The sequence below is a fragment of the Camelus dromedarius genome, chromosome 3 (assembly GCF_036321535.1).
Source record: "Camelus dromedarius isolate mCamDro1 chromosome 3, mCamDro1.pat, whole genome shotgun sequence".
In the NCBI taxonomy this organism is placed as follows: domain Eukaryota; kingdom Metazoa; phylum Chordata; class Mammalia; order Artiodactyla; family Camelidae; genus Camelus; species Camelus dromedarius.
In genome coordinates, this window is record NC_087438.1 from 106885240 (window position 1) to 106908840 (window position 23601).

The 23601-nt window shown below is 44.3% G+C and overlaps 1 protein-coding gene across 4 annotated transcripts in view; it reads left to right on the forward strand.

The window, feature by feature from the left end:
- The window catches only part of SLC36A1 (solute carrier family 36 member 1), a 40860-nt gene extending 18127 nt beyond the window's left edge, over nucleotides 1-22733 (forward strand). For 3 of the 4 annotated variants that reach the window (XM_010987277.3, XM_031449381.2, XM_031449382.2), the window contains exons 6-11: nucleotides 1314-1398; nucleotides 1796-2014; nucleotides 6320-6418; nucleotides 9035-9201; nucleotides 12561-12730; nucleotides 21086-22733. In XM_010987277.3, the coding sequence (XP_010985579.1) occupies nucleotides 1314-1398; nucleotides 1796-2014; nucleotides 6320-6418; nucleotides 9035-9201; nucleotides 12561-12730; nucleotides 21086-21357 (1012 nt within the window). In that variant the 3' untranslated portion in view covers nucleotides 21358-22733. Of the gene's footprint in view, nucleotides 1-1313; nucleotides 1399-1795; nucleotides 2015-6319; nucleotides 6419-9034; nucleotides 9202-12560; nucleotides 12731-21085 lie in introns of those variants that run through there. The other variant, XM_031449383.2, reaches the window with a different exon arrangement.
- The last annotated feature ends 868 nt before the right edge of the window (nucleotides 22734-23601 follow it).

Sequence of the window (23601 nt, forward strand, 5' to 3'; positions counted from 1 at the left end):
AGGTGTTTGAAAATTTCTCCTTATGGCGTTGCCTGGAGAGAAATAGTCTACTGTTTGTTTCCTGTTTGAGGAAATGGTGTATTTAAATGTAGAGAACTGATAACATCAAGGCTGAATCCTTTTTTTTTTTTTTTAAATTGAACCACATTAAAGTTACGTTCTCCAGAAAAATTCATTTTTGTGGTCCTAGGGAGACTTTTACCTTCACACACAGCTTCCTCCTGTGATGCAGGTTTATGTAATTTTTTCAGCAAATCATTTTATGTGACTGGGAGCAGCCAGATTGCCAAGTGACCACCGTTGGTTGGTTGGTGGTTAATTCCTTCTTCTCTTCTCTCCTTCCTCTCTCCTTCCTCTCTTCCTCCTCCCTCCTTCCTTAATCCCTCTCTATTTTCCTCCCTTCCTGTAATAAAACTAATATGTGCTCCTGGTAAAAAAAAAATTTTTTTTGGAATGAGCTAGAAGGACATAAAGTGAAGAGAAAAAGTATATGCTGGTCACAGTTGCATGGGTGTTATTTTGGATTTTTCTATGTATGTGCAAACATATACACATTCGTACCATTTTTACTCTAATGACCATACTGCGTACTGATTGGAAACTTGTTTTTTTCTCCCTTAAAAGTCTTAGGCATTTTTTTATCAGCACACGTAATTTTAACAAGTTCTTTTTATCTGCTGCATACTGCTCCATCTCAGAATGGTCTATAACTTAATCATTTTCCTTTTGATGACCCCTTAGGTTGTCGCCAGTTGTTGTTGTTGTAACAGTGCTTCAACCAGCAGCCTGTTTTGGTACATCTATTTCTGTGTCCTTATGTGAGAATCGGGTGGTTCTTGGATCCAGGTTATAGGAAGAGACTACGAAGGGGTCCACTTCTTGGGCTTTTATGCTGAGTGCTCCCTGCAGCTTTAGAACAAACAGTGTGAGATGGGACAAGTGGGCCATGGGGAGGGGGAAGCCAAGGGGCTGAGCAGTGGTCCTGGTGTGTGTGCACTGTTCTAGCCAGTTCAGTCTCAGGACTGGCTGACCCCGTGTCACATTCCAGACACGAAGCCAGGAAAGGGACCTCAGGAACCATGCAGATAGTGCCTCCCTCACCTTCCTCCAAGGCTCTAGACAGTGGCACGTGGCACACTTTCTCCTCTTACCAGGGCACACTTATCCTTGTCACCTGATGGGAAGAATCTGTGATGACTTGGGAGGAAGCACTGTTCTAACACCCATCTCTCTGGGAGTCTTGCCTTTTTTTTTTTTTTGATTCTTGCTTTTTATTGTTACCATCTTTGTCTTCCTTCCTTCCCCACCTGCAGACACATTGTGGACTTCTTCCTGATCGTCACGCAGCTGGGATTCTGCTGTGTCTATTTTGTCTTTCTGGCTGACAACTTTAAACAGGTAGGGCCCTGGTGAAATGAAGAGAAGATGGCAAGAGATGAGTGAACTTTCTGTTTAGGATCCCTTCCAGGCCAGGTTTTGGTCAAAATAAGAGATCTTAACACTTTTCATAGAACAGTGCTGTTTGTTTGATTTTATCTAAGACCCAGGGCATGGAGAAACCTCTAGATGTCTTGCAGTCCCCCTGTCTTTAGGTGAGATATGATCAAACGCAGCTCAGACAATTGGGTTGCTAATGATAGTTATGAAGATCTCCAAAGATGGTTCACCAACCACTAATTTCTATCCGGCCTAGTTCACGCACTAGCCTTTAGTCAAGAACCCCTTCTGGGGGGAGGTCCACTGGCCTTTGTTATTTGAGAGGCTTTCTCTGTTTCTTTTCTTCCCCTCATTCTAGGTGATAGAAGCAGCCAATGTGACCACCAACAACTGCCACAGCAATGAGACGGTGATTCTGACACCCACCATGGACTCGCGACTCTACATGCTCACCTTCCTGCCCTTCCTGGTGCTGCTGGTATTCATCAGGAACCTCCGAGTGCTGTCCATCTTCTCCCTGTTGGCGAACATCTCCATGCTGGTCAGCCTGGTCATGATCTACCAGTTCATTGTTCAGGTACGAGCCCAGGCTCCCCCTCTGCCTGTTAGATAATCAGAGAAACAAGTAAGTGGAACATAAATAGGGGTGTGTTACTTATGAGTGGTATTCTCAGATTAGGGGTTCTCAACTTGGGCACTGTAACATTTGGGCCAGATAACTCTTTGTTGTGGGGGCTGTCCTGTGCATCATGGGACATTTCACAGCATCTTGATCTCTATTCACTAGACTCCAGTAGCAACCACTCCCTAAGTTGTGACAACCAAACGTCTCTGGAGGACAACATCACCCCCATTGAGATAACTGGTTTAGCCTTTTTCCCAGTTAGTTAATACATGAACATTGTATAAGATTGAGTAATAGAGAAAAAATTTTAAGATGATTCTTAAATTATAAAATTTGTATTCTTACAGTAAATGAGTCATCTTTATATATTATAATAAGAAATATTATTTTATTATTATTTTTCACTCCAGTTTTATATTTATTTGTCAAAATTATAAATTCAGTTATTACTCCCCCCTGCATAGCCCATGTGGGCAGGTCTGTGGGGCAGAGCAGGAGAGGACATCTATATATAAATGGGTGGAAGATCAGGCTAAGAAAAATATGCCCTTAAACACCGTCATTATTTGTGGACGTTTTGCCAAGACTTGAGAAAAGGAAGAGTGAAAGCAGGTGAATATAAGAATAACTTTTAAAAAAAGTTTTTTAAAATTAATTCCCCAAATAACTCATCAATACATACTCATTAAAATACAAACCTGTTGAACATCACATCCCCACCCTGACTCTCCTCCTCTCCGGGACCCACTGTGTGTGTTTCTAGGTTCTGTGAAAGCATTTACACACTGTATTCCAACGTAGAGAAATAAATAAGACAAACACTTATTGTCTCATGTTTTTCTAACATAATTTAAAAAAAGTATTATATGTAGTGTTCATCTGCTTTGCTTTTATTTTTTCCCTCCGCAATGCCTCAAAGAGCTTTCCATGTTGATATACCTGGTTTTATCTCATTTTTTAAAGTTACTAAGTGGTAACTCAGAGAATAGACATCCCATAGTTTCATAGTTTATTTAACCAGTCCCCAGTCAGTGGCCTGTCTAGTCATTTATAATCTTTAGTATTATTTCAGTATTATGACAGTGAATACTCTTACACCTTTCTTTTGTGGACACGTATAAATACTTCTCCAAGATTTACATCTAGAGGTGCTAAAGGTGCAATTGCTCAAGAGTATGCACTTTGGAATTTTTTATATCGTTAAGTTGGTTTTTCTGAAAGCTATTTACCAATTTCAGATTGACTCCTTTCCACAGTGCATAAGCGACCCATGCTAGCCAGCACTGGATCTATGAATCTTTTTAATTTGGGTCAGTCTGACAGGTAAACATTACTTCATTTTCACAGTCTGCTTAACAGTGACCTGGTTACCCTGTGTAACCTAGTGTGCTACTGGTGTAGTTTCTAGGAAAACAGTGGGTTATAAAACACAAGGACTTCCTGTACTGAGAAAATGACATAATGGACTTAGATTAGCATTGTAGTCAGTGAGCATTTACTGTTTTTCCCTTTTCCTGGTAAGTCAAGTCGGTGGCAGATACTTTGTCTTCTCCTGTGGAACTATTTTCTAAAACATAAATTAGACAGCTGTCCATGTCCTGTTTTGTATGGAACTGAAAAGAGGGACTACGAACACATGAATGACTATTTCCAGAAGAGTTTCTTTCTCTGGCCAATTCAGTTAAAACAAGGAAAGGTAAATATGTGTAATTAGAGACCTCAGACGGTGCCCAGGACACACTGCAGTGAACATGAAGGACAAGGGAGTGAGATGACCTCACGGAGACACCACATTAAATTTAAACCACCGCAGGCAATGGGACTGCAGTGGTTACTGTGATCAGAGGGCTGGGATGGGAGTGCGGGTTCCATAGCATCTCAGTCCCAGTGAGTATCTGTCTAAAGCGTTGTCTACAACTAGTACAGCCTGTGCTTTGGGCCGAGGCAGCCCTGCTTATTTCCTAAGAGTGACTCTGAGCCCGCCTCTGGGCTCAGCCTGGAGGTGTCTTGTGATCCAGTAGTGCCGTCTGCCCAGGGAACAGGATGGGAGAATGGTGGTTTGGCAGTGTGTCCAGCAGCTTCATTTTGACCTGGTGCAGAGATAAAGATTCCCTCTGGGTTGTTTTGGTTGCTGCTGTTACTGTCCCATCTTGGTATTTTGCCCTCTTCACTTTGACAATTCCTCTGCTGTCCATAGTTGCTGAATTTTCGCCTGATCATGCACATGTCTGTGGCCAGTGCTGTTGCTCCTCTGCCCCATGCCATCCTGGGAAGCCGAATGATGTCTTCCCCCCAGCAGGTCTCTTTGTCATGTGCGGGATAAACGGCGCAGTGCCGAGCAGAGTACCTTGCCCACAGGGGCTCCCAGGAAATGCTTTATCACTGTATATCTTCAGTTCTGAGATGCATTTTTTCACAGTTATAACATTTCCAAAATTGGAGTACATCTGGCAGTCCTTATGTACATTTAACAGCAGTTTTTCAAAAAGCTGTTATTATTATAAAATAGTGTTGTCAGCATGAGGAGATAACATGTTGAAAGTGAGCTGATTTTAATTTGTATGTTTCTTTGCAAATTAAACATTTTCTGTTTAGTTGGTTGGGGTATAAATCAACAGCAGTCATTAAGTATATAGAATTATGAACTCATTTTGTTGGTCTCAGTCACATTGGTATCCCCACACATGTATTTTAAAATTCCTTCTCTGGTACCATAGCTTGATCTGTTGTATGAACCTGGACAGTAGTCAGCCACTAACCAACAGATTGCTCCAGTTTCCAGGAACTTAAGTTACACAGTGACTCAGGAATAATTACAGGGCAATCTCACCCTCTTGTTTCATCGAAGAACAAAAATATTTATTAGCTGTCTTCATTCAAGAAACTGAAGTGCTTCTTATAAAGAGATCTAATTGATTTCTTAGCAGGGGCTCAGAAAAGAAGTATTTTAAAAAGTAGTTATATTTCAGGGAAACTATAGTATAATTGCTTTAAAATCTTTCAAAGAGAAACCTATTACAGAGATTAATATTAGATCTCTTTTTGTTCTCTGATATTATTCTGTCACACTGTTAGAACATGTCCTGTATTTCTCTGGATACCTCTATAGCTAAGTTAATTTTAAAATATTGTAAAAGGTGGGGAGGGTATGTTTTTGCTCAGTGGTAGAGTGCATGCCTAGTATGCAAGAGGTCTTGGGTTCAATCCCCAGTACCTCCATTAAATAAATAAATAAACTTAATTATGTCCCCCCCCCCCAATTTTTTTTAAAAAAAAATATTGTAAAAGGAAGTTTTAAAGTCGTTTTAAATTTTAAGCTAAGCAATGTATGCACATGGCATAAAAAGTCAGATTCTAAAAGGAAGGCAGCTTCTGCCTGCTCTGAGTCCCATTCCTTCAGTGCCGTCCATGACTGGGGGCTCCTGCTCATTGGTCTGCCGGGTAGGTTCATCCTTACATTGTACTTGCAGTTAACAATTGTCTTTTACTTTATTTATATAAATAGGTTTTTATTTACCTACTTTTTAAAATGCTGTTTTTGCTATTTTTCCCCAAATATTCCAGTAACTCCTGTTGTTTGCCTATTGATAATATTTCCCAAGTGCTCAAATTGATTCACAGAATTTTTTCGAAGAAGAAAGAACAATAGAGAAAAAAAGAGAAAGAGCTCATCTAAAAATCTACCACCTTCTCTTCCAGCTTTATTTGTGTGCAGTGTTTATGTTAAATCATGGTGAATATGTAAATTTTAAAAACATTTTTCTCGCCATTATTTTGTAAGCAGTTGTTCATGTACTACTTAGTTATCTCTTGTTTTACTTTTTAATAGTGTATAGTATTCTGTGGTATAGTTGATGTGCAGTAAACCAACTGTTCAGTTGTCTGGGAACATTTAGGTTGCTATTACTTACTGTTAAAAAGCTTTCCTCAACTTTTTTCGTATTTTGATCATTTTTTTCTACTCGAATTATATTTCTGGGGATGGGATTACCTAGTGAAAGAATATGATTCCTTTTTTTTCTGGCTCCAACATTTGAGTTTTTAATGGTACGTTGGGCTGGTCTTTCCCCAAAGCAAGTAGAGTTTTCTCAGCTTGAAGAACAAAATAGAAAAGCTATAAATGACCCCAAATCATCTGTCAGGTGTTAGATTTTCTCCCTTCAGAGAAACTTGGCTTTAGGAAAAGTTTGACCTGAGGTTGGGGTCGAAATCATGAATCTGCGTATAGCCTTTGCTGTTTTATTTTCTCTCTTTCAGGAGATCCCAGACCCTACCCACCTCCCCTTGGTGGCATCCTGGAAGACCTACCCTCTGTTCTTTGGCACAGCCATTTTTGCGTTTGAAGGCATTGGGATGGTAAGAGTTGCACTGTGATTCTCTGGTGCTCTCGGTGTCCTTGAGGCCGCTTTAAGGAATGCTGAAGAAATGCTATTAGAAATTATCTTCTGAGACCTACTGGACAGTTAATGAACAACATTTCAGGGATTCCATTCAAGTTTCCTAGCTCCACCTTTGAAAGTTGTATGTTATTTGAGAACGTTTCCCTTCAAGCCCCCTCTTATGTACACTTGTGTCCTGTGTGTGCAGTCAGCATTAATGCGTGGCAATTGGAAATGCAAGGTCTAGAGTCAGACTGACTTGAGGTGAGGCCCAGCTCTGCCAAAGAGGTGCTGTGTGACCTTGTGCAAGGACTTAACTTCTCAGAGCCTTCATTGTTTGCTTCTGAAAAGTGAGTTCAGTGTTGAGCAGTTGTTGGGATTAAATGAGATGTGCGTGTAAAGTGCTTTGCATGGCCCCTGACACATGATGAGCATTAATAATTTTTATTTTTATTAATAATACTGTTGATGTTATTGCACAGTCAATACATGTATGAATAATTTCTCTGCCCTGGAACATTGGTGTGCAGTATTTTCCTTGTGCAAATGAGTAGCCTTCACTCATAGCTCAGCTTCCCCACCACTGTTACTGTGATTCCACCAAATTCTTCTCCTAAAGAGAGAAATCTGGTAACTCGATGTACCTAGTTTGATTTTTATTTGTGTTTTTCATCACAAAGGTCTAGAATTCTTCTCTGAAGTAAATGATGAGCTCTATTGGCCAAGGTCTTAGGAAATGGGAAGATACTTCTCCTTTCCTGGAATATCTTTTTGTCCCCATTTGATTTCCCTGTCACCTTGTACACTTTTAAGAGAACCTAGAAGCTGGACATTTTTTGTCAGAATTTGAGGAACTGCCCCAGTGGTGTCAATGGGACATGTTAAGGCTCTGGCACTACAGGGGAGGCTTTTTGAGTGATTGTGTGGATGTGATTGTCCTGAGGTTTTAAAACTTTTCCTGTGCTGTTTCTTAGGCCTTCTCATTGCCCAGGAAGAATGTCTCACCTCGATTCACAAACATATATGTTTTCCCTGCTGCTGGGGCGGAGGCCTGAAGGGCCCAGTGTTACAGCAGGAGAAAGAGGGCCCGAGCCCTCGGGACTGGAAAGAGGCTGAATAAGTTTAGGAAGATTCCCGGGACCCTGGGTTCTTCAGAAGCATTGTACTGGATTGATCAGTTTTCCCTAACAGCACAGGGTGGAGATTGTTCTTTGCTTCATTTCATTAGGTGAGGCTTGGACACAGAGTCACTCTGTAATTGTCATTATCTGTTACTTCAAGATTTGTCCATGTTTTCTCTTTTTACAATGTAGACACTGCTGTCTTGACTCTTGGTTTGGATCTGAGGGCTGTTGCATCGAGTCCGGGAAAAGTGCTGGGCTCACTGTGGGTTCACTTTCTGTCTCTGTGTTTGCACCCCTGGCCTGGGCTGGCCAGCCTGGAGGAGATGGGTGTCCTACCTTCTGGCTCCTGAGACTCTGCATAGAAGGAAACTGGAGGAAAGCTTAGAAACTGTTTCTCAGTGGATGTGGATCCACTTAAGCTTGAGCCCCTTGAGCTGGTGGGGGGATGCTGTGGGCCACTGGAGATACAGAGCCATGATGCCCCCTAGAGCCCCAGGCCTGCAGCAGGTGGTGTCTGCCGTCTTTCAGGTGTGTCTGGCTCCGACCGTCAGGCCCACTCTGCCTCATGGCCACAGGCCCTCAAGGAAAACATGCGTGATGACAAGGTCAAAGACGGTCGGTGGTACAGTTAGGCATGGGCCTGAGTTGCTTTTCCTCATCAGCCCAGCCAGATGCAGTTGATAGCAGATCACGAAGATTGTCATAGTCACACCTGCTATTTTCCCATTCCCTATATCACCCAGTCTTCATAAGGTGCCTTTCCTTGGCTTCAGGTAATGTTAAAGTCCTCTGCTGAGAGGATGGAGGCCCCAGGGGTCAGTGGTTTGAATTAGGAGTCTGGAAACAGGGTTTTGTTACACATCTCGAAGATCCTCAGTCTCCAAGATCTTCTATTAAGTCATGCCACCCCCAGCACCTCAGTTTCTCTAACTTGGAGGTTTAACTTGTCATTGCTAGTGCCCACCCCTTGTGAAATAAGGAAACAGTTTCTGGGAACTGGAGTGGCAGTTTTCCATGACCTACATTTTGCATTCTTGGGACAGGTTAGCAGAGCTGTAGTCTCAGGTGAGGTACAGCTGGCTGCGCCGACACCAGCCTCTCTTCCCCATTGGGCCAGGTGGGCACGATCTGCATTCAAGGGATGAAGAGCACTCTTAGCCCACAGGGATCTCCTAGCAGGAGGCAAAGAGCCGGCCTGCGCCAGGACCCAGGTTCCAGGCCTACCCACGCTTGCTTCCTAGGACTTCCTGGCTTAGACAGTGGGCTCCAGTTCTCCTCCAGCTCAACTTGGCAAGCGTAACTTCTGATGAAACAGCTTGCATTTGTTTGTCTTGTAAAGGACATGTGTCCTTTGGGGGAATTCCAGGGATAGCGTAGTTACTTTTCTTCTGAGAATATTACGTGTTGTTTTGTTTTGGCCATTAACACTGCTTCATTCTGTGCTTTCTCCTCTCTCACTACTCTCCTAGGTTCTGCCCCTTGAAAACAAAATGAAGGATCCCCGGAAATTTTCACTCATCCTCTATGTGGGAATGGCTATTGTCACGGCCCTGTACATCAGCCTGGGGAGTCTGGGGTACCTGCAATTTGGAGCAAATATCCAAGGCAGCATAACTCTCAACCTGCCCAACTGTTGGTATGTGGGGGAGGATGGAAGCCTGGGAGCACTCGATTTTTTAAAAAAAATTAGTGAGGATCAGCATGTGTATTTTTCCTCCTCCTTATCTCTTAAATTAGTCAACTTCACTTTAGCCCAGTCTGGCCACCATCCCCCAGCCCAGCACCGTTCCTCCTTGGCTGCCCAAAAAGCTTTTTGGCTGGTCTCCCTGCCCGAGTCTGACTCTCTCTCAAAATCTGTTCTCCATTACCCATATGAGCCATCTAACACTCAGTCCAGTCATATGCTTCCTCCTTGAGAAGGCTCAAAGGCTTCCCTTTGCTCTTATGATAAAGACAAAACTCTTCTATGCAGTCAGGGCCGCTCAGGCTTTAGTCCCACCCCCACCTAATTCCTGCTCAGCTGGAAGGCTTAGCCTCTGTTTGAGAAACTTCTCTGATGTCTCACTGAGCAGCTGCAACTTCAAGTCTAGGCTATTGCTTCTCTCTGCTCCCATGGGATCCCGTTAGGATCCTGTTCTAATTCTTATTCCATTCTGTTGTAGTTGAATGTTTACCTGTACTGTGATCTCTCCACACTGTAAGCTCTGAGGGCAGCAGACATCTAGTTCTCCATGATCAAAACCCAGTAAAAGATTTTTGAATGACAGGAGACTAAGCAGTGAGACTGAGCATTTATAAATGAGGAGAGGTTTTTCAGGAAGTCACGGGCACAGGATAGAGGTGATCTTGCCATGTCCCTGCTCTGTGGCCTTGTACAAATCACAGCTCCTCACTGCCTCAATTCCCCCTTCCGGGGAACCAGGAACAGTCATTTCTTCTTGCCAGGAGTGTCATGAAGATCACAGGACACGCGTGAGCTTTGTAATATGTGCTGCTACGATGGAGAAGTAGGATGCTGCTCTGAGCTTGATGCTTTGTTGGGATGAGTCGTTCCAGTGGAGACTATGCTCTGTGGGTTGGTTGATCAGCTGACTGATATGCCATTTCTCCCTGGAGATCTGAGCCCACAGAGGCCAAGCGAGTAGTCCACTGACCTTGAATCATTCCAAATAGATGGGCAGAGAGGAGGACAAACCATCCTGGTTCCCAGCTTCCGCTGTGTCTGTTCCATGGCTGTCTTCCACTCCATGTGCAGGTGGAGCTTCTCACCGTGGGCCAGGGTGGGTCAGGAGCCCTTTTGCATCTCACTTTCCCTAAGTCTTGGTTGCTGTATTGTAGGGAGACACCTCGACATACTTAAATGCTTCCTAAAATGGTGGTTGTCAGAGGAGGTGTCCTAGCAGTTCTGTTTGGAAGATTAGAATTTCATTGCAGAGAGCGTCTGTGAGCAGATGCTGAGAAGCTTGTCAAGTGCCCTGGGGATCACCGTAACCTTTCAGGCTGGCCTGCTTGACTTGCCTGTGTGTGTTTTACAGCTCTGATCTGTGAGGCATTGTGCAAGGACAGATTGAGAAAATTGAGAAAAATGGTTTTTCAGTAGTATCAGTACTTAGCACAGGACACCCTAATCCGCCGGGCTCTGGGGACTAACTAGGTTTGTTGTTTAGCCAGCCAGACAGTAGCCTGAAGTGGGCCATTGTTTTCAGAAAGTCTTTCTCTTTCCCTCTGATGGCTGCTTTTATTTTATTTTTATTTTTTAATATATATTTTTTATTGAAACACAGTCAGTTTACAATGTTGTGTCAATTTCTGGTGTACAGCGTAATGCTTCAGTCATACATGAACGTACGTATATTTGTTTTCATATTCTTTTGATGTCTGCTTTTAAATTTCCAAATGTCCCTGACCTTTCAAGAGAGAAGAATCAGGTGGTAGCTCAGCATAACTGGAGATAAATAGATGAGGAGAAGCAGAAGCAGGCCACATAATCTGAAGCCACAGCTGAGCATCTGTCATCTTTCCTCTGATATTCCAAACCCAGCTGCCCTAATCTTTCTGCCTCCACTCAGGTGAGGCTTATTTGGCCGTCCCAGCAGGTGACTATCCTGATTCCAGACTTCCCAGCACTCCAGAAGGCTTTAGTGCTGCACTGGATTTAATTATAGAGCCACCTGCTGGTTTTTTTGCAAAGAGTTTTTATTGTCTATCCTTGGAGCAAATAAGACCTTTTGTCAATCTCAGCCTCTCCCAGGGTGTCTTCCTGCTTTATAGCATTAGAACATCTTTTGGGTATTAAGTTCAACCACAGAGGAATTCAGTACACATCATGCACAATATAATGACTGCTTTTAAATAGATTTCCAACAAGGGAAGGAGGCTACTGTTTCTCGCTCCATTATGTACAAGAGTCTTGTTTGAAGTAGGGCTTTGCTTAGGAGCAAGGTGACTTTCTCTTTAATGATGATGTCAGATCATTAAACTAGTGCTTATCAATCAGACTTACTTTCTACTCTGCACAGTCCTAGGCCTGGGATAAGACAGAGCTATCCTATGGTGACTGACAGTCTCCCTGAGAAGCTGCCCATGAAGCAGTGGTAGGATGGTGGCTATAGTGGAGTGGGAAAATGGATTGTGGTCCTGCCTTTTGGTCATGTGTGGTCGCCATCTGATTCTAGGGAGCAATGTGTTGGATGGAAAGGATTATAAATAGGCTTGTTGCATTTAATTTGTGTTTTTAATTGTTTTTATTTTTGAGAGGATGTATACCTGTGGAAAAGTTTGTAAATGTTCAAAAAAGGCATACTAGAAATGTGAAGTTTCCACTTGCCTCTCCAGGTTCCCAGTTCTACAGTTTTCCACTTCAGAGGCAACCATATTACCATTTTTTTGTGTTTCCTACTGGAGAGATTTGATGTATGTAAGAATATCACATGCATGTGTGTGTATGAGGGGGAGTGTTTTTCCCTCTTTTTTCTTTCTTGGACAGTTGGTAGTGCACTGTTGACACTATTCTGCTTCATGGTTTTTTCTTTTCATAGCATTTTATGGAGCTAGTTCTGTATTAGTACCTGGAATTCTGTCTCTTCCTTTTTAACAGCTGTATGGGAGTGCTGTAATTTATTTAGCTGGTTCCCCACTGATTAAAATTTAAACTCTTTTCAGTCTTTAAGACTTAAATGATGCTGCAGTGACCTTAAAAATTTTTTTTCTTTAAATGGTGGTACTGGGGATTGAACCTGGGACCTCCAGCATGCTTACTACCACTGAGCTATTCCCCTACCCCTGTAGCAACATATTTTTAACAGAAGTTGATACGCGCACATGCAGGTGTATCTACAGGATAAATCCCTAGACCCGAAGTTGCTCAGTCCAGAGGACACGTGCGTTTGTAACTTGGATGCATATAGCCAAATTGCCACCGGACCATTTTGCACTCTCACTGCTGGTGTATGAGTGCATGGAGTGGCTCTGATTGTGTCTCGGCTCTCTCTGCAGGCTGTACCAGTCGGTTAAGCTGCTCTACTCCATTGGCATCTTCTTCACCTACGCCCTCCAGTTCTACGTCCCAGCCGAGATCATCGTCCCCTTCTTCGTGGCCCGTGTGCCCGAGCACTGTGAGCTGCTGATAGACCTGTCCGTGCGCACCATGCTGGTCTGCCTGACGTGTGAGTAGAAGACCAGGTCATTGCCTGGTCTGTTTTTTCTGAGAGGGCACCTAGTCCTTGGGGCTTTCACGAGCGAGAGCTTGTGTTGTAGTGAAACGGCCAGTGTTTTGTGAACAGGAAACTTGGTGCGCCGTCTCAGTTTCACAGTTGAGGCACATCCACAGAGGGAGTGAACTGATTATGGGTGTTCTCTAAAGGACGCTGGAATGAGAGCAGTGGTTTATTTATAGATGTGGCCTAAAATGTGATGGCGATGGTCGTAATTCATAGTAAACATGTGCAGTGACTGTTACATATGAAATATGGCTTAAGTCTCAAAGAAAGCTGTTTAACCCATATGCATAATGAGGACTATAGGTTACTTTGGTAGTGGGTTTATATTTATTTGTTTTTTTCAAATAATTTTGTTTCCAGGGTGATAGTCTGTTCCTTGGATTTCATTTTGAGACTGTTTGATACTATTCTAGACATTTTGGGGTTTTGGTCTTACTAAATGTTTCTTAGAAAATGTTTATTGATTAGCCCAGGTGTTTGATTTATCACTTTGTGTTTTATTCCTCTTCCCTGACCATACACCCAGGAGTATGAGTTTAGCGATATCACCCTATTTGCTGTTGGTTAAAACTAGTATAAATTTAAAAATAAAAATAAATTTTTCTTTTGGGGGGAGGGGCATCTTCTGTGAGTTGATAGAATAGAGAACCTCTGAATAAATTGGTCTATAATATCTAATTTAAATTTCTAGGTAATTTTAAAATTTCTTTCCAAATTGAAATGCTTGAATTAGAGATGTCTTTTTTTTTTTTTTTTTTTTTACTATATTGGGCTTTTATTTTATTTTATTTTATTCTTTTGGGAAAAGAAACATCTTTGCTTATCATATTAAGACTTCATTGGGATTTTCCTTAAATTATCCAGTCCAAGCTTCTGGAAAAGTTCCCAGTTTTTGGAATAAATATAGGTCTGTATGACTTTTTGATTGAACCAAAATGGAGTGTTTTAGGGATAAATGATGTGAAAGTTATCTAGCATATGTTCATTGTCTGGAAAGTCAGAAATGACTGTATTGGTTGCCTGTTAGCAAGAGCAGCGCTGGCAAGAGGCTGTCATCCTTTCCTTCCACCACAGCAAACGTGGGGAGCAGACTAGCGCCCATCCCAGAATGGACCTCCTTGGGCCACCTGCAGTTGTCTACCTCATATTACTTCTAGGACAGTAGGTGGAAGTTCAGCATCCTGGATCTGTATAGAAAGAACTGACTGGAGATGAGGAACAAAGGGCCTTCCCTTGATCTTCTGATTTAATCTTGGGCAGCTCTCCTGCTGAAGATGTCTTACAGAGAGGACCTGGGTAGAAGCGGGGCAAAGGGTGGACACCTTGGATTCTCCAGCCCCAGGGAGCTGATGGAAACCAAGAATCTGATTTCTTATAGCCTGTATTTGGCCACCCTTCCAGCTCCCTTCTAGACCAGCTTATAAAACAACCCACTCTGCAACTGATCCAGTGACCTAGGCTGCCTGCAGGCCACTGCTGCCCTAGAGCGACTGAAAAGAAAGGAATGTGAGCTACCTTACTTTTCTAGTAAATTAACTTAATGTGTGAAAAGATAGGATGCTTGGACTCTCAATTTTACTCCTGAATCCTGCTGGCAACTCTGGATACTTTGATCAAATGCATATGTTTCCTCTGTGAATGGGTTAAGTCTGAGTATTGAGGAGACAGTTTCCATGTGATAAGTCTTCATAAGGTCAAACCTCAGGGCCCCAATTCTTGAATCCAGGGGGTGTTGGAAGAAAGGACAGGGATAGTTCAAATAATGGGCTTTGTTTCAAAGTGGTTCCTCTAGAGAAATTAGGTCTTCTGGGTAAAATGTGCTGTGCCTGCCAGAAGAACTGGAGCGGCGAGCTGGCCCTGACTCCTCTCACTGCCCTGATTTCTTCTCAAGCCTGGCTCAGCCTTCAGGAGCATATGTTTCACTTCCTGCCAGGATCCTCTCCACTGAGCCCTGCAGGAGCCAGCAGTCTCTGATTCATAGACATCATTGCTATCCTTAGATGCCTCTTGGTTTTCGCTCCGCTATTCCTAGCACTGTCTGTGGGTCTCACCTCCCTCCTACAGTATGACGCTCAAAGGGCACAAGCTGCTTTTGATCTTCAAGTGCTTTGGGTTGTTTTTCCCCTTCTTCTGTGATCTGTTGTGACTTAGCATTGCAGTGTCATCCTATTAAAGGGTGCAGCCTCTTCATCTCTGAGTACTCAGCTTCTCTTGCTTTCCCTGGAGACTTTGAAGTGACTGTGGGATTCAGGAGATACATTTCACTATAGCACCAACTTAATTGCATTTATGTGAGTTCATTTTGTTTTTGTTTCTCTGTACCTTCAGATCCTTTTGCAGAAGGTTAATTGGCATATGCTTTTAGATCTTTGATATAGCTGATTGTTTTCAGTTATTCCCATAAACTTTAATGGCAGCTTGTTTTACTGATATTTGGGATTTTTTTTGTCTTTTCCCCAACTTTTCTTCCTCTTCCTCACCCTCCATGTCCAAGGGAAGCAGGAGAATTTGGTCCAGCCTCATTTTTTTTTCCACTTGGAATTCAACTTTCTTACCACTTTTCCCCATCCCCTAAAGATGGTTGTGTCTACTTTTTGATGCTCAATTTCACGCTACTGGTGAGGAGAGGACGGGAAAATACGCACATCAGAGATTGGTGCTTATTTTGTTCTGGTTTTATATGGGACAGTATTTACTTCCAGCCCATATGTGTGGACACGCAGACTGAGCAGCTCACCTTATGTCCAGAGTTTTGTGTAGAAGAAGCTGGAGCAGCTGGCTCCACCTGGGGGACGCCAGAGGTGTAGAAAGAGTAGTTTCTTTGGATTCCTTGAGGCACTGACCTGTCCCTCAGAGATTTGTACTGATTCTCTGTGCCATTTGCCACATGAAACGATTTACTTCAGTTAAGTATGAGAATGGCACAAATCTATTGTTGAAGATGCAGTAACAATAAAACCATCTCAGTTAAGAAGCCTGTTTAGGCTGGAATGTAAAACATTCCAAGCAGCCATACACTTTCGAGCATGAAGCTTCCAAGTCCAAATAGTGGCTTCTCAACTCTTTTTGGTTTTTCAGGTGTCTCAGTCTTGCAACTACAAAGTAAAAGGACAGCAGCATTTGTTAGCTGCGCACTGTGCCCCCTTCCCCACCACGGGAGCTGTCACAGGGCCTCAGCTGTAAGGGACCAAGGGGATCTGATCCCTACGCTTGCCTTCATGCCTAACTACGACTTTGAGCCTAATTTTTAGTTTCTACTAAAATATTGCTCGAAAAGAGAAAGTTAATATAAAAACATTTGAAGAACGTCTAGATCTGGAATAAGTGAAGAAGAAATTCCCAGTATCCCACTGACTTAAATTTTTTTTTTTGCATTTTATCTTCTGTGTTAATTCTCATGGATGCTTTTTACAAATAGTTGCAATCATAGTATACACGTAACCTTGTCCTTCGCGTTTTATTTAAAAATCACATCATGAATATACATATCTTTTGTAAATATATTTGTGACCATGTGATATTCCATTTTATTAGGGGATCATATTTGCTAAACTACTCCTTTAATGATGGACATATAGGTTGCGTGGCTTTTGTATTTTTCTAAATTTATACTCCCATTAAATGAAATTATATGTTCTGTCCGAGACATTAATTTTAAAGGCAGATTTCTAGCCATTTAAGAGTCACACAGGTGGGCTATGCCAGCATTGATCTTAATAAACAGGAGAAAGCACTTCTGGACACAGGAGATGTAAGTGTTCAAGCCATTTCTGTCAGTGTGTGCTTGTTTTCTCTTAAGTGCTTTCTCTTCTCTTGTGCAGAAGTCAGCTCTTTCTGTTGCTGGTCTAAAACCACAGGCTCCAGAATCCCAGTCACTTCTGAACCTGGCTGTTGGCCTTGTGCTGTTTCAGCAGTTAAAAGGTCATATTTTCAGATCTCTTAGCCCAACGGGAAGATGTTTTGTAATACCATTGGAGCCTCTTGCCTAATCATGTGGTCTGGTTGTCCTCAGTACCCCCTTTCTGTACATGCCACAGCTAGGCTGCTGTGGAGGGCTGTGGAACTGCCCGAGAGGAGTCTGCTGTCTTTTTTGGGAGGTGCTTTTTTTTGTGGGGGAGTTGGGAGAGGGTGTTCCCAGTTGGCTGCTTCCTCAGATCTCTGCCCCCTTGAGTTTCTCTTCTAGAGAAACTAGAACTTTAACTCATGAAATAAAGACATTTAGTGCTGGAAGAGGTTTTAGTTGCTCCCATACCTTTCCTAAGTACCTGAGTCCCACCTCTGGAACTATTAAAACTAGTTTGCCCCATTTTGCCTGGTGGCAAGCAGATATCTTGGCTATTGAGCCCTTGGTTTGGGTCCCTTTCTCTTCCTCTTCCCCTAGTGTATTAGCGGGAGGCTCACTCTTCCTGCCTTCTCCCCCCATTATCTTTCTCCAATGTCAGAGTTTAGGGTTCAGCTGTGTATCCGGTCCAGCTAGGACAGGAAGAGGGTCCTCCCTTTGCAGCCCTGTGGTCCTGGCTTTAAGAGAAAAGTTTTGCCCCTTAAAAAATATATCTATTAAGGACATTTGTGTTAAGCATACTTATCTTGTATGTCTGTTATAGAAAAAGGAAGTACAAGTTTTTAGATTGCTCTTGAAATGCCATGGTGAAATGGAACATCTCCTCCAATCTGAGAAAAGATTCTGATCACATCAGCTTCTGTTTCTGTTTTCACTTAATTCTTATCGGAGTGGAGACACATGTAACTTCACTGAACTCTTATCGTGAAGTGCCCATCTGTCCTCCAGGCCAATGTGAGAGAGGGAGAGGAGAGGACAGACTCTCAGAACCGGGAGGGGCCGGGCAGGCCTCCTCCTGGGGCTCATTGTCTGATAAAGGCCTCCATTCTCCTGAGTGAACTGAAGCATCCTAGGGACCAGGAGGAATAACTCACACTCCCTTTAACGATACAAAACCAGGTGGACGAGAAGCTATGTTTTTGGCCCAATCACATTTTCTAAGAGTAGAATCCCATCCCTCTGCTGTGCCCATCTGGAACAGCACACGGTGCTTCCCAGTTGGCAGTGAGTTGAGGGACATATCCCAGGACATATTCTTAAGTGACTGAATCTGCATTGTGTTGTTCCTTAAAATTGCACAGTTGAGTCTGACTTGACCGATTGTCCAGTGTAATACAGTCACCTTAACGACATGGGTGAATGAACTGAGGCTTATCATGGGATCATCATTTTTCCCCTCAGATCACACTCAGCATACTACTGAGCAGAGACGGGTGATTCTGTTTGTTAATATTTATGAAACATTTGTTATGTGCATAGGACTCCAAGTTCTTTACGTCAATGATCCCATTTGACCATCCCCTTTGTAGCAGTAGGGGATATGAGTCTTAAAGAGGTTAAGTAACTGACTGGTCACTGGTGGAGCTGGGATTGAGTTCTAGGTTCTGAGTCCAGAGCCTGTATGTTTAATCACATTCCTGTACCAGCCTCTCCTGGGTGTGGGTCGGCTGGTCTGATGGCTGCCTCTCTGTTTCCACCCCACTACTCACTCAAATCAGAACATCTACGAGCCAGCACTATGTGGTTAAGCATTAGGCAAAGAGAGACCCAGACCCCAGAGAGGGCAAGTGTCTTATTCCAAGCCATACAGCAGATCATCTCTTATTGAGTGTTAGGTTATCTATGATGAGAACACCATTTTGTCATCAGCCTATAAACACTTACAGCTTTTCCCCAGATTCGACACTGAAGGTTTAACGGATATCACCAACTCTTTATTTAGAAATAGCTAAAGGCTGAAACAGACTATTTTTAACTTGCAAAGCAAGTTAAAAGCATATACTTTTTGTAGACTTTCTGAAGGCTTCTCAGCAGTCAGGTTGTTATTGCCATGATGGTTGAATACTAGGAGAAAGAAAGAGGAAGGACCGCCCCCAGGCTGTAAAACCCTGGACAGCAAAGGCAGATCTGAGACTCATTTTTTTCTGTATCCCCTTTTGTTATCAGGCTTCATAACCCTTGTTTGGTGTACTTTACAAAGCAGAGAAGGATCAGGGCTGACTGTATACCCTATTCTCTACCAAACGATTGTGGTGCAGCCCTGGGAAAGCTAACCTGATACCTGCCTCCCCTAGTTCTTCACAGACAGAATCTTTCTGCTCATCAGCCAGATGCCGTGTCCTTCCTCCTCTGTGCATATAATTCTGTATTTTCTTCCTCATCAAGTTTCTGATGTGACTGTACCAGGGGCTGGAGGTCCTGGATTCTAGTCCCAGCTCTGTCACTTTCGGTCCTTTAACCTCTTCAGACCTCTCTTTCCATGGGGATGACAATAATGTTGTGGAATTATGTCCCCATGGAGCCGAGGCAAATTCAGCCCAGTGAGTGGACACTTCCCAGTGCCGTCCACTAGACAGTAGGTGTCCTGCCATGATGGAAGTGTTCTGGGTCTGTGCTGTCCAGGACAGTAGCCACTAGGCACAGGTGGCTGTTGAATCTTTGCAGTATGGCCAGTGTGAATGGGGAACTGAATTCATTTAAACTTGAATAGCTGGTGACTGTGGGCTTATCAGACAACACGGCTGCAGAGTAAGTGTGAGACAGGTGACAGGACTCCGCTGAACCTCGGTTCCCACATGCCTCCTTGTTACTGCGGGGAGTGGTATTCCAGTTTAAATTGTTCCTCTGTGCTACACAGTATAAATTTGTTGTTTATCTATTTTATATGTATTGGTTAGTATCTACAAATTTCGAACTCCCAGTTTATCCCTTCCCACCCTTTTCCCCCTCTGGCAACCATAAGTTTGTTTACTTCAATGAAAATATATTAAAGAGGAAAAAATTAAAATTAAAAAATTTTTAAAAAGAGTAAGTGTTTCTGTTAAATCCCGGCCTCTAAATGCAACCCGCTTCTTGGGTCTGGTGCTCAGCCAAAGAAGCAGCGATCAATTTAGACAGTCTGTCTGAAGGATAAAATCAGCTACATTGGATTAAGATGTTCTGGCCGCTCCCCAGCATGGCGCCTTCCTCAGAGCAGTTTGACTACATTTTTGCTTTATGAAATGAAGTCAGAACAGAAACCCCTGTGTCCAGGGGTAAGTCTCTCGTGGGATCAGCAAGGTAATAGATGTGCCCTGGATTACTGTGTCAGTGCTCAGGATATCCAGGTGGAGCCCGGCAGTGGAGAAGACAATTCATCCAAATACATTTGCTTACTAATGAATTAATGATGCACTTTCCACAAGCGACACAGTGTGCTCTGGTGATGACAGTGTTAACTGTATCCTGTGCCTCTTGTACACCAGGCCTTTTGCTGAGTGCCTTTCTAACCTCCTTTGACCATCATGACATCTCTGTGACATAGGGGCTTTAAGCATCCCCATTTTGCCAACAGGAAAACTGGGATAGCAGCCGTGTATCACTGAAGGCAAAGCCCGGGATCAAACACAAGTGCTTAATTCCAGAGCCCAATATCCTCAATAAAGTTGTGAAACATTGGCCTTCACCCCTCAGTGGAGAGCTGAGTTAGGTGGGAGCAGGGGGCACTAGAATAAGTGTGATCAGTGGAGCCTCCTCCTCTTGGTTTTAAACAGCACCGTCTGGCCAGCTGGACAGTGGTGCAGGCGTTGGTGTGCTGTGGAAGCCACTGGCATTTCCTCACGAAGCTGCCATTCATGTTTATCATCAGTGCCATCTTCCTCACATACACCCAGGGCTGAGTTTCAGGTGGGAGCCACCAGCTTGTCCTACACAGGGACATGGTCATCGAGGTCAGCCTGCACACAGACCTGCTTCTTCTTTCCTTGTATGAAAACGCTCCTTGCAGTGGGATTTATGTGAGATCATTCCAGAAGAAGGAGGGGTTTCCTTCCCTATTTCATTTATTGCTAGTCAAATCAGAGAGGTTTGTGTTGGAGGTACCCTTAGCTGTAAGAAGATGAGCCATCGCTCAGAAAAGGTCTGCCTGCTTTTCTGCTCCACACTCGCTCTCGTTGGTAGGACCAGACTGCCCTGGAATGTATTTGATTCCTTTTCCTCAGGAAGATGGAAGTCAAGTACTGTAGTGGGAAAAGCTGGGAGATGTAGGTTCCAGTCCCAGTCCTTGCAATGAGAGCTGGGTCATGCCACATCTCCAAACATCTGTTTTCTCATCTGCGGAATGAGAGATTGGACTGGATGATGTCTAAGCTTCCTTGGAGCTCTGCATTCTGTAAGAAGGACACTGGCTAAATTTGCGAAATGGTGAGGAGGTCTCTTCCAGCTGTGGGCAGTCGTGAACAGGAATGTCCTCTCTCCCGCAGGCATCTTGGCCATCCTCATCCCCCGCCTGGACCTGGTCATCTCCCTGGTGGGCTCCGTGAGCAGCAGTGCCCTGGCCCTCATCATCCCGCCCCTCCTGGAGATCGCCACCTACTACTCAGAGGGCATGAGCCCCCTCACCATCATCAAGGACGCCCTGATCAGCATCCTGGGCTTCGTGGGCTTTGTGGTGGGGACGTGTGTGGCCATCTACGAGCTGATCCAGCCAAGCAACGCTCCCATCTTCATCAACTCCACCAGTGCCTTTGCATAGCGGGCTCGGTGCATTCCCTGCATCATCCCACGGCACCCTGTATGTTCCCCAGCACCTGGCCCCAGAGCCTCAGGTAGGGTCCAGGTTCTGGGGAAAGGCCAGGCTGCCATGCGGGAACCCCTCTACCTGGCACCAGGGTACCCTGGGCCAGGTAGGGTTGAGGGCAGCTGAAAGGGTGGACAGCAGCTCCGTGGGAGGTACCTCTTGTGGCAGTGCCATCACTGTTTATTTGTACTTATTTTAACCCAGAACTTTTCAACTCTTTTCCCTGATTGTGCCTCCTCCCTTACTACCTGCCTCTCTCCTAACCCCTCAGCCAATTTATTCCTGTTGCACAGCTCACTTTATTTACAATTTTTCATGTCTCCAACTTCATGTTTTCCCCTTTCCTGGGCCAGGCCTAGGTGAAGTAAGAGGGAATGCCCCTCTTTACAAAGCCGGGCCTATCTCTTATCTCTCTCCCAAATATTTTACCTCAGTATTCTCCTACTGATTCAAGTCTCCACCTAGTAATGGAGCCTACTTAGTAGTTTAAAACCAGCCCCCAACGCTGGATTTTTTAGCCTTTGTTCTCTCTGGCTTGTTGTGACCCTGGACAATACCTTCTCTTCTCCAAATTCCTCATGTGGGTCACAATACTGTTTTCTTAGTCGCTCTAGCTCCTGGAAGACACCGTGTGCTGCCAAAATGGAAAATATTTACATCTTATTTAAAATTAGCTTCTGTTTTTAGACTCTGTCTCGAGATCTGGGGTTACTGTGAATTGTTCCTTTCTCAGTAAACCCTTCCTTAGCTTTTCCTGCTGAGAAGACCTTCCTCCAGGAGACGTCTGCTTAGGCCTTCAGCACCCTCTGCCGAGTACCCCAGGGGTTTTAATCAGGATCACCAATGTGCGGACCTCCGTGGGGAGCCACGGACTCTGCCTCCCCACAGACCAGCCTGGTTTCCTCCTGGGAAAACACGAGGGACACAGGAGATGCTGACACACGAGGCCGAGGGGAAGGATGGCCACATTGGGTGTGTTTCTTCCCACAGGAGACTTATGAAATGGTTGTTTTGTGCGTTCAGGCCTGTTTTCCCTGCCTCAGCCCTTGACACACAAACAGGATGGCTGCATCCGGTTGCCCTCATGCTGGGAAGACCTCCAGACTCCTGCCGTGGAGAAGATAAGGCCAGTGTGCATCCAACACTAAGAGTGTTGCTCGGTTGTTTACAATTCCTGGAGGGTGGGGTGGAAACAGTGCCCCGCCTCCGGCTGCCTCCAGGACCTGGATTTCTAAAGGAACCACTTGGTTGGGTGGGACTTCGGTCTCCTGTGTTCTGAACACTAATGGTGCCCTTATTCTTCCCTTCCCGCTCACCCCGCCCCCCCCCCCCCCCCCGCTTGCCTCCCTGGGTATCAGAAAAGAAATAGCCTCAGGGCTGAGTCACCTCAAGGTCAGCCTTCAGGTTTGGGAACAAACTGCAGAGAAGGCAGAGGAAGGTGCATTGCCTTGGTTTGGGCTGCCTTTCCTCCCTTCGCGGTGTGAGAAGGATTGCAGAAGAGCATTCACTAATTCTCCATCTCTTGAGCGGTTTATGTGTCTGTGTGTGTAGGTGTTCATGCACATGTAACAGGGTCCTGCTGTCCTCCAGCCCTGCCACCAGGCTCTCACGTACCTGAAAGTCTGGGAGAGCAGCTCAACTTTATCGGGTTCTGTTTTTGTGTTTCACCAGAGCTCCTAAGGGCTGTGACCCACTCCTGTGGCCCCTGCTTTTTCTTTTTCTTCTGTTCCAAAGCCAGACTTTCTCATAGCAGTGACTCCTGAGCTATCTAGTAATTTATTAACTTCAAAAGATGCAATCATTGCTGTCTTGGTTTCCCTTAGGAAAATGGTACTTTTCATCCACACTCTCCGCTCTTTGGTGGTCACTACTGGGTGCTTAAATGACCAGGGCTCTAACTGGAGGTTGCAGTGGCCTTGCCCTTTGAAGCCTCAGGCTTAGAAATTACTGAAGTGGGTTCAAGAACTGTCATCTCCTGTTTGTGAGCCCGGGCTCCAGTTGTCTCTCCACAGTGGTCAGCAGAGTTGTTTTCAGTGAGAAGGTGTGGGCCAGCAGAAGGGAGTCAGACACGTGTCCTGCCCACAGCATCCTCAGTGGAGCTTCTGTGCACTCAGGGAGCTGTTTGAAGCAGCCCTGTCCAGGCAGGTCTTGAGATCGGGACTGTGATGCTGGGAACTGAGGACTGGACAGCATAGTGTT